Raw genomic sequence first — 15912 nt, 5'->3', positions numbered from 1 at the left:
ACAGTGATGGGTAATGAGTGTGAAAATCATTTGAGGTGTTCAAGTGCACCTGTCATGTGTTCCTGAGGAATACTTCCCAGATACTTCACTGAAAAATTAACACAAAATTCCAGTGTAGGAGGTAATTCTGCAGCAGCACTTGGTTTGCCTGCCCTGGTCCTCTCGCTGTGTGAGGGTTTGCTAAAAGCTCTAAGGCAAGGAGCTCCAGCTCTTGGTCTTAGCTTCAGCCTCTTCATGTGCTTGTGTCTTGCAAAAACTCCTGTTGCTGGGAGTATGACCAGTGAACAAGCGATGCCCTGTGTGAAGCAGGCCTGTGTGACTGGGGAGCCTTGTGACCTTCTCCTCCGGGCATGCCCAGGTGCTGTGGAGCAGTGTTGCGCAGGCTTGACAGCCAGCTGTTGCCGTCAGGCTGGTGTGGGTGTCTTGAGTTACTGCCCTCGTGCGAGAGCACTACAGAGGTGGCGCACACCCACCTCCCTTGCTGTAGAAGTGCGGCTTTACCCGAGTGTGGAACTGGGAGCTGTGAATCTGAACTGTTTGTGCAGGGAGAAGAAAATGCCTTATTTGCTCACTTGCCACTCTTCCTTGCTTTGCTCCTTCTGTTAACTGGTGGAGACAGGTGCCTCTGACCGTATTGTTCTGGGAACCCGCTCGTCTGTCTTGTCTCCTTTGGACACTTGTGGAAACCTGCTGACTCTGAAGAGCAAAGCTAAAGTTTTTCATGCCCCATCCTGTCTCACTGTTTCATCTTGCTGTGACGCCTTAACGCTACTGTTGTGAAAATGATTGGGTTCCCCTGTGAGCAGTCTCTGTGGCAGTAATAAAGGGTCGTAATTTAACACCAGCTTCTCTGTTCCCTTGATGCTCGGCTGTGAGGAATACGTGCATAGCCAAAGGCTAGTAAATCCTCCAACTGCAATGGATATATGAAGAAAAGCATAATTGTTTTCTGCCTTGTGTGTTCCATCATTAGGGGGTCAAATCCCCTGAAGATGGTCATGTTTGTAGATGGGACACACTGCCCTGCTTTCCTTTTAGCTTCTGGATTAACTTAAGGCATGAATCCCCTTCTCCCCCTTCCTTCACCCAGTTCCCTGTAGGGACTTACAGCACGTGAAGCTGGGAAGTAAACAGTAGATCTGACTGTCACGTTGTTTTCACTGAGCTTGTTAGTTTGAAACTGGCTGAAAGTCTGGCTTTCTGTAGATTATGGACACAAACCCTTTGTGCAGAAACCCCACAAATTGAAGTCAGACCTGGTGAGCTTTGTACTCTATGGTGGATTGAGATATGTTGAAATACCACTTGCGTGCCTTTTATTTTTAGAAGGCAGCGTTCAGGATATGAAAACTGCAGCCACAATTTCCGTGGGGTTTTGTTTTTCTACCCTATTGTTTAATTTTAAAAGACACTGCACAGTTAAGTTTCTGGAGGAAGCTATGAGCCCTCTGTGCTTCCAAGTGAAGCAAGAAAGAATGGCGGAGAATATTGAGAACAGTCTTGCTCTGTAACCTGTCCCCACAGGCTTTTTTGTCCCAGTTGTCTGTGGATCTTCCCAGTATTGCTGGAAGTGGTCACTGCTTATTGAGGGACCTGTCATGGTTATAGTTGTAGTAAGATCAGAAAATTAAAACTGGTTCCCAGCTGTGGTTTCTCTTGCTCTTTCCTGCATTGAGCCACCTTTAGAGCTTGTGAAAATAATTGGAGATATGTTTCTAGAAGGAGGATGCTAAAAATCTCTGGCTGTGGAGAACGTATGAACTATGGACACTTTCTTCACTGCGCAATCAGTGTTTCAATTCTGATCTGCATGGAACGGAGACCCCACATAGCACCGACTTGCTGTTATTTATAATTAAATTTTTTTGGTTTGCTGTTCGATTTAACCAACAATGTAGCAAGTGTGGAGGTTCTGTTTTTCTTTGCTAATTCATGTGGATGTCTTGAGCTCCTTGAGTAGGTTTGGGTTGTTGTTTTTTTCTGTTGTCACAATGATTTGATTCTCAAGCAAGGAATGACCAGCCTCTCTGCTCAGGCATGAAGGTGCTGGAAAAGGTTGAGCTGTCAGGACAATGTAAATCTTACAAAATTTAAACGACTGTGTAATCCTGTAGGAGATGCTCTGCAATCTGAAAATCATGAATTTCTCGTTTCCATGCCCAGAATTCAGCCCCCAGTGTGGGTTTGAACTGTGTGGAAATGAAGGACAGATGTGCCTTTCGTGAAGTCAGTATCTGTGAAATGCTGCCCTGTGTGATTGTCTAATCCTGACCTGTGACTTCAGAGAGGAAGGACGGTTTTGTGGTTAAGGCACAAGACCTCCAGCTCTGGGAGCTCTTGGTTCTGCTGGAGGCTTCCTTACGTGACTGTAGGGAGGACCTTTCTCCCTGCCCCGTGTGGGAAATGGACTTCTGTTTTCCTGCATGTTTCACGTGGATGGGAGGTGTCTCCTGCTTTGTTGACGTACGGTGCCCGAGCTGGAGCTAGGCAGAACAAAAGCATTTCAGCCCCACTGGGCCTGCTGGGTGTTATTTGCATGGTTTTATAAGCAAAGCCTCTGCTTACGTTCTCTGCTGTTCTGCTTTTGCTCCCTTGGGGTCAGGACTGAAACCGTAGAAGTAGCCTACCATGAGGACAAGCTACCTTAGTATTTGTTCTGCAGACGTTCACCCCATCACTGAATCGGCGAGATGGTTCACATCAGATCTGACTATCTTTGAGTCTGATTGCTCCGTCTGACCTCAAGTTCTTCTCCACATTTGTGTGTGGGGCTTGTCTCAGTTGCTGGGACCTGAGGTTTTGGCCAGGAGGCTGTACCCTGTGGTGGTTGGCGGGGGGGGGGAGAGCTTTCAGGACTGTGGCTCCCTTGGTTTTCTGTTGAAGCTCAAGAGGGGAGGGAAGGGGAGGCTGCACATCCACATCAGCAAAAGTATATGGAGAAAGTTGTCTCCAATACGCTGTCCAGACACTGCAGCTGCATTGCTCTGTGCCAGCCGGCTTGTGATCGCTGACCATGCCAATGCTCTTGGTCAGTCTCAAGGGTGAGAAAAGGTGCGTGAGTTAAATCACATTTGAGCTGACATATTTTGCCTCACGTTTTTTGAGTAAACTGATAGTGTGTCTGAGCTTTTATGGCAGGAAAATATTGCAGTAGTAGGCCTCTGATTGTAAAATGTGTTCTTCCACTCCAAATGTTTGCATTATTAGGTAAGCTTCGTATTAGCCTTCAAAAGATTCGCCTGTTTCTTTTGTTTTCTATTTTTGGAGGAGCTCTTTTAACTAATGCTCTTGTATTTCCTTAGGCCCTAGTGGGCAAGCAGTCTTGGAGGAGAATGGCTATTTTCAAGAGGAAACCTCTATTAACTCTTGTCTTTTTGAAGTATCCAGGGCAGGAATTCAGACTGATTGCAGCGTTTAGTGCTTTTCTGTGGTTTCGTATGCAAGTTATTATGCATGCCTCCACGATTGAGGGAGATTGCGTAAGACACTCAGCCACAAGTGCTGGAAGTAGGACCAGATGGGGTGGGGGAGAAAACGCAAGGTAAGAAAGGCTGGCTGTTTGCTTAGGGCGCTGCAGCAGGACCATGGCGTTGGGAGTTGGTCCCTTGGTCTCTCAGAGCTTCCATGTGTGGTCTTGGGCAGACAAGGGTTATATGATCAGTGAGGATGGGTTCATGACCAGCTGGTTGGAAGCCAAGCATTGTGCCACCAGCAGTTTTGGTAACTTTATGTTCTGTTCCCTTCATGTTTTCCTCCAAATGATGATGAAAACTCCTTCAGATATTTGTAGGAGTTGCCTTGGAAGGCAGCTTTGATTTTCAGCAAATTCTAGTGCTGAGCAAGTCTGAAAGGGTTCAGCATGACAAAAAAGGAAAGGGAGAAATGCCCTGTTAATGCTGGGCTGATTAATTACAGCAGTGGAAGATGGCAGGCTCTTTGTGACTCCCCGTTACAGTTACGGACAGCCAGCAGGAACCCCAGTGTAGTTCAGGTTGCTTTCCTGCAATTACCTGTGGAAAATGTCCGCTACCAAGAAAATCCTGCTTCCGTATGGCAAAAAAAACCCCAAACCAACAAACAGGAAAAGCCTAAGGAAACTCAACAGCAAAACAACGACGAGGAAACAGAAGAGTAGGAGAATTGTTGCTTGGTTACTTTTTAAAGTGGTGTGTGGCCCTTTAAGAGGAGCTTGAAAAAATATTTTAAATGGGGACAGATTAAATGAAGAATCTTGCAAACATCTGATCTCTGCATGCCAGTGTGCCTTCAGCCAGCTATCCCTTTGTCTATCCGAGTTTCCGAACTGTTGATGATCTCACCAAAAAATAAACAAGCTGCAGAAGCGTTTAGGGAGTTCAGCGCATTTAAGAAGTAACGGCGGAATCAGGGTGGGGGGAATTTTTCTTCCAGTTGTGGTGAAGCAGGGTGCTTTAGCCTCTGCTGGAAAGAAGAAAAGGGCGTGGGGTTTTGGGTTTTGTGGTGTTTTTTGGTTTTTGGGGTTTTTTTTGTTTGTTTGTTTGGGGGGTGGGTGGGTTGGTTTTTGTTGTTTGTTTTTCTTTGGGTTTTTTTTTTTTTGGGGGGGGGGGGGGGAGGGGTCGTTATTGCAGGGGCCGGCTCTTTCCCCAGCCTTTCCGCGGGCTGGGAGAGGGGATGGTGTCAGGGTTTGGTGACGGGGAGCAGCGGGTGCGTTTGCAGGGCACGGTCAAACCCGGTGTATTGCTGGGGGGTCCCGCGGTGGGGGGGGACGGGGACGGGGGGCAGAGAGGAGGGCGAGGGAGAGACTTTTGCCCCGAAGTAACCTCCGCGTCGCCTCAGCGCGCGGCGGTGGGGGTGGGGGAGAGGGGGAAGGGTGTGTGATTTACTTTTTTTCGCGTGGAACAAAAAGGCAACCGGGAATTTGTAACTGGATATGTAGATGAGGGAGCAATGACCGTCAGTAACCCCTGCGCGCGAGCAGAGCGCGTGGCTTCCCCCACTTCCCGCCCCGCCCCAGCCCGCCGCAGGCGGGAGGCTCGCGCGCGCCCCCGGAAGCAGAAGTGGAGCCCGGGCCGGCGGCCTCTCTCCTACCGCCGGGGGCACCCCGAGACCCTAGCATGCTGCTTTTTTTCCTTTTTTTTTTTGTTTTTTTTTTTGTTTGTTTGTTTGTTTTTGGTTTTTTTTTTTGTTTTTGGGGTTTTTTTGTTTGGTTTTTTTTGTTTGTTTCCTGAGGGTTGGGCTTTCTTGAGGGTATCAGCGGCCGAGCTAGGAAAAAAAACCCAAAACCAGAACCACAAAAAAACCTACACGGGGGGGGGGGGGGGGGGGGGGGGGAGGAGAAGTTCTGTTACAGCCGTTTGCTGTAGGAAGGGGAAGGTGCAAACTCAGGGGTCTCCCTTGCGTTACTTTCCCTTTAGAGCTCATTGGTTTGCACTGTTGGCTGTGGGCTGCAGCATCCTCTCTTCCTAGAGTAGAAGAAGTGGCGTGACACCTAGCTGGTTGACTTGGCTTAGCCCGGAAATCTTTGCCCCAGTAAATCCCATGAGGCTTGCTCTCTCAGCTCCTCCTGGCAGAGCTGCTCTCCTCATCGCTGCTTGTTTAAACATAGTAAAGATAGAATTGTGCCCTCTTTTTCTCTCTCTCCCCTCTCTCTCAAAAACCCCCAAACAACCCAAAACAGTGTGAGGATCAGTTGCTTAAGCTCCAGGTTTGTGAACTTTAATAGTGTTAATAGATTATAATTTCCAGACGGTTCCCCTCTGCTGCGATGGAGGTACAAATTTGTTTCAAAGCCAAGAGCTGAAACACCAATGGCTTCAGAACGTGAAACTTTTGAGAAGGAAAGTGGAATTAAAAAGCACTTGCAGAAATTTTGCCCTGTGGTTGATTGCTTCCTAGATCTGCATGCTATTCTGTATCATATCTGTTTGTCTGCATATGGCAGACTAAAATTTATAGTAGAGTAACATCTCTTAATTAAATACAGGCTAGTATATCACTTGGTGGTCCATGCTCCAGCTCAGTTGTGTGTTCGGTAACAACACAGGGACTAAGTGATGCTGAACCTTTGTGCAAGGCTAATGCTGGAGTAGGTTTCACCCCCACATCAGGGGAGTAGCTTGGTGTGCCTTTCTTCTTCTGTCCATGTGTGTGCAAATTGAGCTGAAGTAATGATGTTAAAGGGAGTTGTTTTCAAAGGTTCTTTTCTTTTTTTTTTTTTCCCCCCTTTTTGTGAGATCAAGACATCAGGGATTGATATCTCTGAAAGCTGCCAAGTTTCAGAGCACTTTGCCAGCACCTCTTCTTTTCCCTTTGTGCTATGGTTTATGTAATTCCCTCTCCCGCATATGGTCAGTTTTGCTCTTCCTGTTCAGAGCTCTCACATGAGTTTCCCTTTGGCTTTGCCCTGACCAGAACATTGCTTGTTTTTTCACTTTCCAGGCTTGAAACTTCGGGATTTCCTGGTTGACAATGAGACGTTCTCAGACTTCCTCCATCGTAATGTGTCCATGCCATCCTCCGCAGTAGAGGAGCTACTGGACGCAGAGGTCAACCTCCAGCAGGTAAAGAGCACTTTCAGCCACTAACATAATGCTTGTGTATTGTTTGTTTAACCACGGTGCCAAGAGCCACAGTGCAGGACCCCTCTGTGCGAGGTGTTGTACAAACATGGGAAAACGTAATCCCTGCTTCTCTCTTCCCTCTTGCCCTCAGTTTACTGTCTTTGGTTGTAAGCTGTAAAAGGACACTGGAGACCCACGTGCAAATGTTTTGATCTGCATAAGAAAATAGCCTAGTACCCTTCAGGCTAAATTAAATTCCTTCTTTCCTGTTTTTTGTTGTGTTTTTTGTTTGTTTGTTTTTAACCCAAGTAAAACATTAATTAGGTTACTAGTGCTGTTCAAACTGTTATACTTTGATTATAAATAAAAATGGGGTGGCTGGTTGGTCACTCAGCATGGACTGGAGTAGGGTTTCTCTGTGTTGCTCTGCCTTAGATTCATGTGCAGTGGAAGGAGGAATGCTTTTCAGTTTGTGGCCAGCTCTTCAAGACAGACAGTAAACTTGTATATTATGTAGTACAAAGAGAGTCCTGATCTCAAGTGAAACTCCTGGGTGCTCCCACGATTGCCTTTGTAAGCATAGACAGGGGTGACCGTGGGCTAGAGCCCTGTCTTGAGATGACTGTCTGCCATTGTCAAGCTCAGAACACGTGTTTTGCTAGGCTGGATGAATTAGTCCACCAGCTTCCTTTCTAAATGCAGAAGTTAGAACTGGTTGCTTCAGGCTTCAAAGGAAGACCTGTGGTCCTCTTAAGGCAGTGCAAAAGGAGGGGGAAACCTATTCTGCTTCTCAACTTCAGATCAGATCTTTTCTTTGAAGTGGAGTTGATTAATAGTTCTTTCAGACTCTGTTTTCACATAGTTACCAAGTGCTGTCCCCCTTTGCACTCATTGTCTGGTTCTTTAGTGAATTCTGTCAAGCCATCTGTTTTAGTGCAGTTTGATAATTAATCCTACAAGTTAAGGCTATGTTCTACTAAAAAAAGTAAAGTGGAAAAAAAATTCTTACCCGCTTTAGGCTGCAAGTTTTACTTTACTTGAAACTAATTTGCCTGAAATTCATGCTAGGTTAAAACAGAATTGTGCTACGGATGGTGCTGCAAGGATAACCAGAAGGCTTCAGCAACAGCAACATAGTTGTTCTCCCTAAGCTGGTGGAAAGGCAGAAAGATTTTCCAAGAGGCAGAAAGCTAGCTCTGCCCTTATGTTGCATATCTGCCGTATTATATCAGTTGTCTATGGCAAAGCCAGTGGAAGGGGAAGAAAAGCCTAGCTTTAACCTACATAAGGTGTCTGAAGGGTGGTGAAGGGGTAATCAGTTGGCTAGTTTTTCCTCAAATGCTTTAAGCTTTGTTCTTTGTCTGTGGAATTATTGTGCTGATTTTGCCAGTACACCAGGAGTGATGCTGTTTAGTCTTAACAGTGGTTTGTGCTCTGGGATGGCAGGAAGAGCTAAACAAAGCAACAGGGCAGTAAGCTGCAGAGGAGCGCAGCGGCCCACCAAATCTTTCTTTGAGCATTTTTCTAATACAGATAATAACTGAGAGGCAGAGCACTCTCTTCCTGCAGGATGACTTTGTCTGACTCACAAAATGGACCCCTTTGATTTTGCTGGAGATCTGGCGTGGACATCTGACCTCACTACTGAGCTGCACGGTGACTGCTGTATTAATAGACATTAGTTGTTTGGTCTCTGACTGTATGAGTGGGTCACAGCTTCATTCACAAAGTCATATAGAAGTGCCTATTTAGAGTATGCAAACATCTCACAGCAAATACAGCCTTCTGCTGCAGTCTGTTAATGTCGTGTGGTTGTTCAACAAGCCCAAAAGTTAGGATTTGCAAGCGAGTAAGGAACTGAAATCAGCAAGGAGCTGGGACTGTTGTTCACTGGTGTTACTGTAATGACAGTACTCCCACATGCCAGTCAGGGTCGTGTATTCAGCATACTGAATACAGTGCAAATACATAAAAATGACCAAAGTCATGTCTTGAAGGGCATGTTGCTTCGTGGGGCAGAATGGCTCAACATTGTGTTTCGCCAACAGTGGCAGGTGTGCTCAGAAGGAGAGCTATCCGGTTTATTCAGCTGAGCATGCAGCATGGAAACATCCTATTCTTGGCATATGGGTGCAGACTAAAGTTAAAGGTTTGCACAGGTATTGCATTATAAATCTCTTCGCTCTTCTGTAAGTTCCATCTGCTTGTTTTCTGAACATAGTGTGCTTTTTCCCTGGATTATTGATGCACTTTTGGTTTTGAGAGATGAGAAGATTTTCAGACTTACCAGTGTGATTCGGGAACTGTTAACTCTTCTGGGATTTAGATCAATCCTCTTTATTTATTGCTGGAAGTTGGGCAATGCATGCTGGGTATTACAAAAGAACAGAAAGAAGAAATGAAGTGCAAAGCTGTTGTTACCTGTGCATTTACAATAAAATTGTTCCCTCTGTTTAGCCCCAATGCAAACAAAAAATTCTTTCCAATGGAAGACTTCGGATTTTCCTTGTGTTTATCACCTTTATGAAGTCTGCACCTGTTTGACGTGTACCTGTTTGCTGTTCAGCAAACCTAAATCCTGTAACTGACCTTATTAAAAGAAACTAGGCTATCAGGTCTGAAAGGGACTGGTGATAATTCAGACGGATTTTATGCATTTCTTTAATAAGATGGATTAGGAAACATTCTTGACAAGCAAACCATCACCTTAAGTAAAATTACATCTGTGAAAGAAGACTCCAGGATCTTATCTCTTGTTTGTTGCAGCCAGTAAAATATTTCTTTTTTTCACATTATCTACCCCAAAACACTGCAAAATGTTTTACTCAGCAGTTAGTAGATACTTCAGAGCTAAGGGATAAGGTGATCCTGATCCAGAACAGCACAGAAAACTTGTGTGGCAGATACATCTAAAGAGTTTGGGACTTAAGTCTCTTGCCCTTCACATACATTTGCCAGACTTGAGTCTGGTTGCAAGCCTTGTTTTGTCTCTGTGGCTCAGTTCCCAGAAGACTGAAGATTAGGCAATACGTGTACCCTTGGTTGGAGGAAATGGCTGCTGTGGAGGACCAGATTGCTGCTGCTCTGTGCATGTTTGTGGAGAAGTGGAGAGAGACCTGCCTCCCCCAGGACTTCTTCATGTACTCAGCAGGGAAATGTTTTTCTTGGAATTGAGTACCGCATGGGTCAGGGCTGTGCAACCTGTAGAGAAGGTTGCCCTCTTACCTCTATCTGGAAATGTTACGAGTGGTTAATTTTGTCTAGGTGATAACAAATTTTGTGCTATAAATCTTAAGTGAAAGGAGACTTACATGCTTTCCCCGCTTTTCCAGGTCATTGTGTCTGGTTACCGAATGCGACTGCGAGATCTCTGTAATAGCTCAACACTGTCTGAATTTCTTACAATCCAAAATCAGACGGTGGCCATGGACTCTGAAGCCTATATTTGCACCTTGCCAAAGGGAAAACTCCATGCAGCTGAACAAGCCTTCCGTGCTAACCTGAATCCTTTGAAGCCCCTTCAGGTGAGTATACTGGTCCCACCTGTGAGAGGCTATCATTGACACAGTGATATTTTCTAGGGCTTTCAGTCTAGGAACTCATGCCTGGATTTCCGGAGTGAACTGTTCGTTGGCAGTAAGAAAAAAGAAGGATGGTCTTTATCACTGGAGCATGAACAACATTGTTTCTTCCTGTCATTCTTACCCTTCCTGTTGCAGTGTGGCACTTGCGGAGCATAAACATGTGTGGTCTGCAGTGCACTTTGTCAAGATGAAAGTATTTATGATGCATAGTAAGAAATAGGCTCTTGGTTGTCTCTGTTTTGGTCAGATGTTGTGTCTTGGCTGGAATGAACCCAGGTGTTAGCCTGGCCTGTGCCGAGTGCTGAAACCATCACTCTCTGCCCTTAGCATGGGGCCACTGAGTACTGTGCAACCTGTAGAGAAGGATGCCCTCTTACCTCTATCTGGAAATGTTATGAGTGGTTAATTTTGTCTAGGTGATAACAAATTTTGTGTCTTACATGAAAGGAGACTTTTATTCTTTTCCCTAGAAAGTTTCTAGCCAGTGGCAAGCCACAACCTTTGAGCAGGTTTAATTGATACAAAGCAGAGTTAAGTTTTAAAGCCCTGTTTCACAGATTGACCAACTGAAAGGGTTTCGAAGCAAGAATTCATTGAACTTCAGGAAAATACATTATTTAGGGCATGACTGGAGACTGGAGCAGACTTAGCTGTTTATGTAGGGAAAGCCAGTGATGCTTTGTTATAAGTCTGCAATATCTGGTAATATACAAAAGTTTGAGGAAGTTAGTGCTGGAAACATCAGTAGAGAGAAGAAGCGACCACAGAACCCACTCTGTTACCCACTAAAACAAACACTGTATTGTCTGCTGTGGAAGAAATAAACACTTCGGCTGTGTGAGTTTCCAGATTTGATGAGCCTGTCAGGACTGAAAGTCATGTACCACTTGCTTGGCTTTGTCCCCAGTCAAAGAGGGTCATTATCAAGTACTGGAATCATATTACTCTTCTGTGCAGTACATAGTGGTCAGTTACTTCTCTCCACAGCTCATCATCTGTTTTCCACGTGCCCTCCATCTGCATTTTTTCTTTCCTGCTGGAAGAGCAAGATAATCATAAGCGTTAAGAGATGAGGTAACAGCACTAAAATTGTCCCCATAACAAAGATGGGCTGTTTGAAAAAGAATGGCTGTAAGCAGTTTCTTGTGTTCAGTTAGATGTATATGCATGTATTTAAAATCATTTTGGGGACCAAAGGGGATGAAAATAGCCAGCTATAATACAACTCAGTATTGGTCCTCTTGTCCCTCTGGAGACTCGGTCTTGCTTCTCTTATTTATAGAAGTCTGTGCAGCTGTACAGAAGCTGACAGAAGCTGGTACTAACTGTACCTGTATTGTTACATCTATATTGTTTGTTGGTGAAAGAAAGTAGTCATAAGTCACTTTGTGCCACTTGGCAATAGCAAACTAGATTAAGACATAATGTGCAATTTTGGGGGACTTCTGAGAAGCTAGCTCATGACCTTGGCTTCAAAGGAAAAAAAGCTCGAGTCCAGAAGCCAGCAGTTCTAAACCTGCCGTGTATTGTACACTGACTTGTAAAGGTCCGCAGTTTTCCTTGGAAAAATGTCATAGGCTACCCTCTAGTTAAGCTGCTGTAATGCATCAGTGAGTGAAATAAAAACCTACTGGCTTCAGCGGGGCCAGGCAAGATGAATAAATTAACTCTAGGATCAGGACCAACACGTTTGAAACTTAGTGTCTTTAAAGGCTAAGAAGTGCCTTGACCTGCAGTAACATGTTTGAACAAAGAGGGAACTTTCTGTTCATGAACAAAGGAGGCTTTTGACGTAGCTTGTAATTAAAGGCACTGTGGGTCAAATCTTGGACATGCACACTGAAGATAGCATGCACCATATTTACTACAGACTCTGTAAACGACTGCCAACAATATGGCTAGAGATTTATTTTTAATTTTTTTGCTTATTTCCCTTGATCGGCTTTACAGCATGGTATTTCAGTAAGTAAAAGTAAGGGTTGAATCAAATGGCAGGTACAGCAGCAATTCAGAGGCAGGTTTTTGGCTAATGTAATGGGACCTGGCTTCTACTGGTTGCAGCATTCTGTGATTTATGGAGAGGCAGCATCTTAATATGATAAGGCCAATACAATTGCGGTGAAAAGGACTTGCAACTGTGTGCAAGAACTGTGTAAATTCAGCACCAAGGGCTTGAATAGTAAAATGGGAGGTTTTGCCACTCAAGTATCTGGGCAGTAGAGTGGCTAGTTTCTTGAGCTATCTTAATCCAGAAGTCTCAGGTCAGCATCCACCTGCTTGTTCCTGCCCCTGTGCATTCATGTTTGTTGTTCCCTCTGCAAGACAGTGGGGGAAATTATGTCATGGAATTGATCCGGATTAAAAGTGAGTGACCTGATTGTGTGCTTACACAAACACTTGTGCTGAAACATGGAGGGGAGGGTGCAAGATTGAGAACCCAGTGGTCAGCGTGCATGTGTGTGGGCTGAGATCCCCCTGACATCAACACCTGCCTCTGCCAGCTTGAAGTGTTTGTTCATTTGCAGTCTGCGGGAAACTGTAAGTGTTCTCAGTAACTCGCAACAAAACAGTAAGTATTAGCAAATTATGGACAGAGCACAGTTTAAAAAAGGAAATTAAAGTGCGTGCATGGTGAAATGCATGAGCTCTAAATGTCATAGCACTGTTAAGGAAGGGTTTTTTTAAAAAAGGCAAAAAATAAACACTTCTCTTTACACAGTTCTATCCAGAACAGCTTGAGTGTCTCCCGAAGTGCATTAGTACAGTTAAGACAAAGAAGGACTTTTAATTAACATTTTCCACTAGGATTTCTAGCTCTGCCACTGATACTTTGTGTGACTTCAATTTAGCCTGCTCTTTAAGATGAGAAAACAGAGCCAAGGACATAGAGGCATGGTAGAGAGGTTAAAGTGTGTCTCCTTATTCTTTCTTACGTAAGAACCTGTTTGGGGTAGGCTGTTTCGATCAAAACCCAGCAGAATATCAGGAAGTGATCACACAGTACCAAGGCAGAGGATCAGCTTGCTGTCTTGACTTGAGTATTCACTCCAGCAGAAGCAACAAGTGTTTCAAAAAGTCAAATTCCCTTTTCCAGGACCCACGTCTTAATCTTCATCCATTCTTTGAAGCCTATTGGCCAACAATAAGTACTGCGTGGTGTAGGACAAGCTCCTTGTGGATGCATCTCCTCTTCTTGAGGTTTGCCTTGCACTGGGTGTATTCCACGAGACTGTGAGGCAGGAGAAGCTGGTTTGAGAACAACAGCAAAAACAGTACCTCTGATTGCATGCACACAAATTTCCTTTTCAGCTTTCTCCCTGTGCTAGGATAGCAGTTGTCCCATGGAAGAACTACACAGTTTGGGAAAGGTTACAGGCACCCCTGGTTAGTAAGAGCAATTGGCAGTAAGTCAGATGTGTCCCACTGGACTGGTGTTGTGAGGGGTGGGGACTGTTTTATATCATAAAAATACCTGTCTGTGGGACAACCTTCTCTCTGCAAATGTCCCCTGTTTTGAAAATGATTTGGGGTGAAGGTTAAATGACAGAGACAATTCCAATTGGTCCAGTGGGATTTCATCTCTGCAGTGCTGCCTAAGAATGGCTTTGCCACACTCACTTCCAGTGGTGTGGGTCTGTAATAAGCCATAAATATGTTGTGGCTTGTGTACTATAGTGGTCATTGAAGGAGTGTGGGTGAGCACAGGAAAATCCGATTGTTTTTTCTCCCTTTGTAATACAGGTGGGGGTTTTGTCGTATGGTCAGCGTGAACTAAGCATTGAATAATAAATGCATACCAGTTAAAAGATAGCTTTAGAAAAGGTATCTTAATGTAAATACATGTTGCAACTGAACTTCTGGCTTTCCTTGCTCTTTTGAGAGTGTTTTCAGTCAAGCACAATGATACCATGCCTTTAAGCAGCTGTACTTTGGGACTTCCACTCCCAGGAAACAAAAGCAGAAGCTTAAAGCACATGATTTTTCTGCAAAGTTCAGTGTAAAGTTTCTGCTAAGATCAGTATGAAGTTGTAATAACTGTTTCAAAGCAAACATGTCAGAGTGGTCTTACTAAGCAGAAACAGTTAGCTGACAGTGGCTGAATTTTCTTATGACCTCCCAACACTTCAAACTCATGCATCCTCCTTCATGTTAAAGAAACAGTTGTCCATCCCTTCTAGCAGGAGTTGACAGGTGGACTTATTCAAGGCCTGTCTTGATTGTGCAGTCAACTCTAGTCATCTCAAGTATTTTTCTCTGTTTTGAGTCTTGTAGTATGCACATACAAGCACACAGACTCTGCTCAGTGCAATCTGTACCTCAAGAGTTTTATGGTGTTGGCTTCTCCAAAAGATAAGACTAGATGAAAGCATGACTTGCCAGCCACTAACACAGTAATTGTACAGGGCAGCTCTGTTCAAAACCTACTAGAACTTTGTCTTACCCCCATGTGCCTAGAACGAACAGGTGATGTTTTTGCAGCATTTCACCAGAAAATGGCTCACTGCCTCCGCCCCCCCTGCTGCTCCCAGAAGTGGTAGTGCAGACACCTACAAAAGATGCTCTCACAGTGGGACCAATCTTACTGGAGCTGCCCTGAATCTAGAGGGCTCTTACGAATGTAATGAAATACTTAATGAGCCACTGCAAAGAGTTATTTTCCATGGAAATTCATGATATGCTCATCTGTACAAAGATGGCTGGCTACTTGTGACTGATTTTTGTCATTGTCTCTGGAGATAAGACTTGTGAGAGGCTCCCTGAGTGGGCTTTAGGGTGCAAAGGGCAGTGGTAAAGAAAGCAAAATTCCCTCCATAGCAATGGTATCATTGCAAGTTCTGGTGAGAAATCAACTGGCAGTGCTGTGCATTTGTTAGGGAAGAAAGGTCAGCATGGTGGGGTATAAAGGGATAGGTGGGTTCTCCTCCCATTTCAGGGTAAGGTTTTCAAACTCCTTGAATCACCTAAGACTTGTGTACTGGGTCAGACCAAAGTTCTGTTCAGCTTAGTGTCCCCCAAGTGCTAGTCCACCTGTGGCCCATAATGGAAGCATGTGAAAGAATAGAGACGTGGGGCAAGTATATAGTAACGTTTCCTTGATGTAAATTCTGTTCTTCAGCAGCTTGCAACTCAGACTTTCTCAGCTACAGCTGGGATGTTGGTGTTTAATAACACTTGGTAAGCTTTCTTCCTTTAATGAATTCTTCTAAGCCTTTCTCAAACCCACATTAACTTTCAGTACCTTCAGCATTGCATAGTATCTACTGAATTTCTCCCATTTTTACTAAGTTGTGCGTGAAGTAGCTCCTTTAGTTTGTTTTAAATTGAACTTTTCACTGGAAGCCCTCTAGTCCTGAATGACGAGGCACAGTGAGCAATCATTTCCCTGTTCCTATTCTCCATCCCACTTGTAATTCTACAGACCTCTGTCATAATCTCTATTTGTCATTACAGGTCCCACTGGAAGAACTATGGTCTATTGTTCTTCCTTCAGAAGCCATTCTTATCTTGGATCATACTTGTGGCCTTTTTCTGTACTTCTGTTCCTTCAGAGATGGAGGACCCAAAACTGCACACAGTACTTGAGAACCAGGATTGCACTGTGGATTTTTACTGGTGTTGATCTGTCTTATCACTGTAATTCTAAGATCTCCCTCTCTGAGTAGCAGTAGCTAGTTGAGAGCCGTCAAAGGGTATCTTAAGGTAGAACTGTCTTTTCCCTAAGTACTTTACTTTGCAGCACTGAATTTTGTCTGGCACTTTATAACAGTGTGTCAGCATGAGGCCTTTCA

The 15912-nt window shown here is 44.5% G+C and overlaps 1 protein-coding gene across 3 annotated transcripts in view; it reads left to right on the top strand.

Moving 5' to 3' along the window:
- Nucleotides 1-15912, top strand: part of ABCA1 (ATP binding cassette subfamily A member 1) — a 96446-nt gene that overhangs the window by 39652 nt on the left and 40882 nt on the right. For all 3 annotated transcript variants that reach the window (XM_049795260.1, XM_049795261.1, XM_049795259.1), the window contains 2 exons: nucleotides 6418-6539; nucleotides 9872-10063. In XM_049795260.1, the coding sequence (XP_049651217.1) occupies nucleotides 6418-6539; nucleotides 9872-10063 (314 nt within the window). The remainder of the gene's footprint in view (nucleotides 1-6417; nucleotides 6540-9871; nucleotides 10064-15912) is intronic.

The sequence above is a fragment of the Accipiter gentilis genome, chromosome Z, assembly GCF_929443795.1.
Source record: "Accipiter gentilis chromosome Z, bAccGen1.1, whole genome shotgun sequence".
In the NCBI taxonomy this organism is placed as follows: domain Eukaryota; kingdom Metazoa; phylum Chordata; class Aves; order Accipitriformes; family Accipitridae; genus Astur; species Astur gentilis.
The sequence above is the reverse complement of the archived record's forward strand: the minus strand, read 5'-3'. Positions and strand labels throughout refer to the sequence as shown.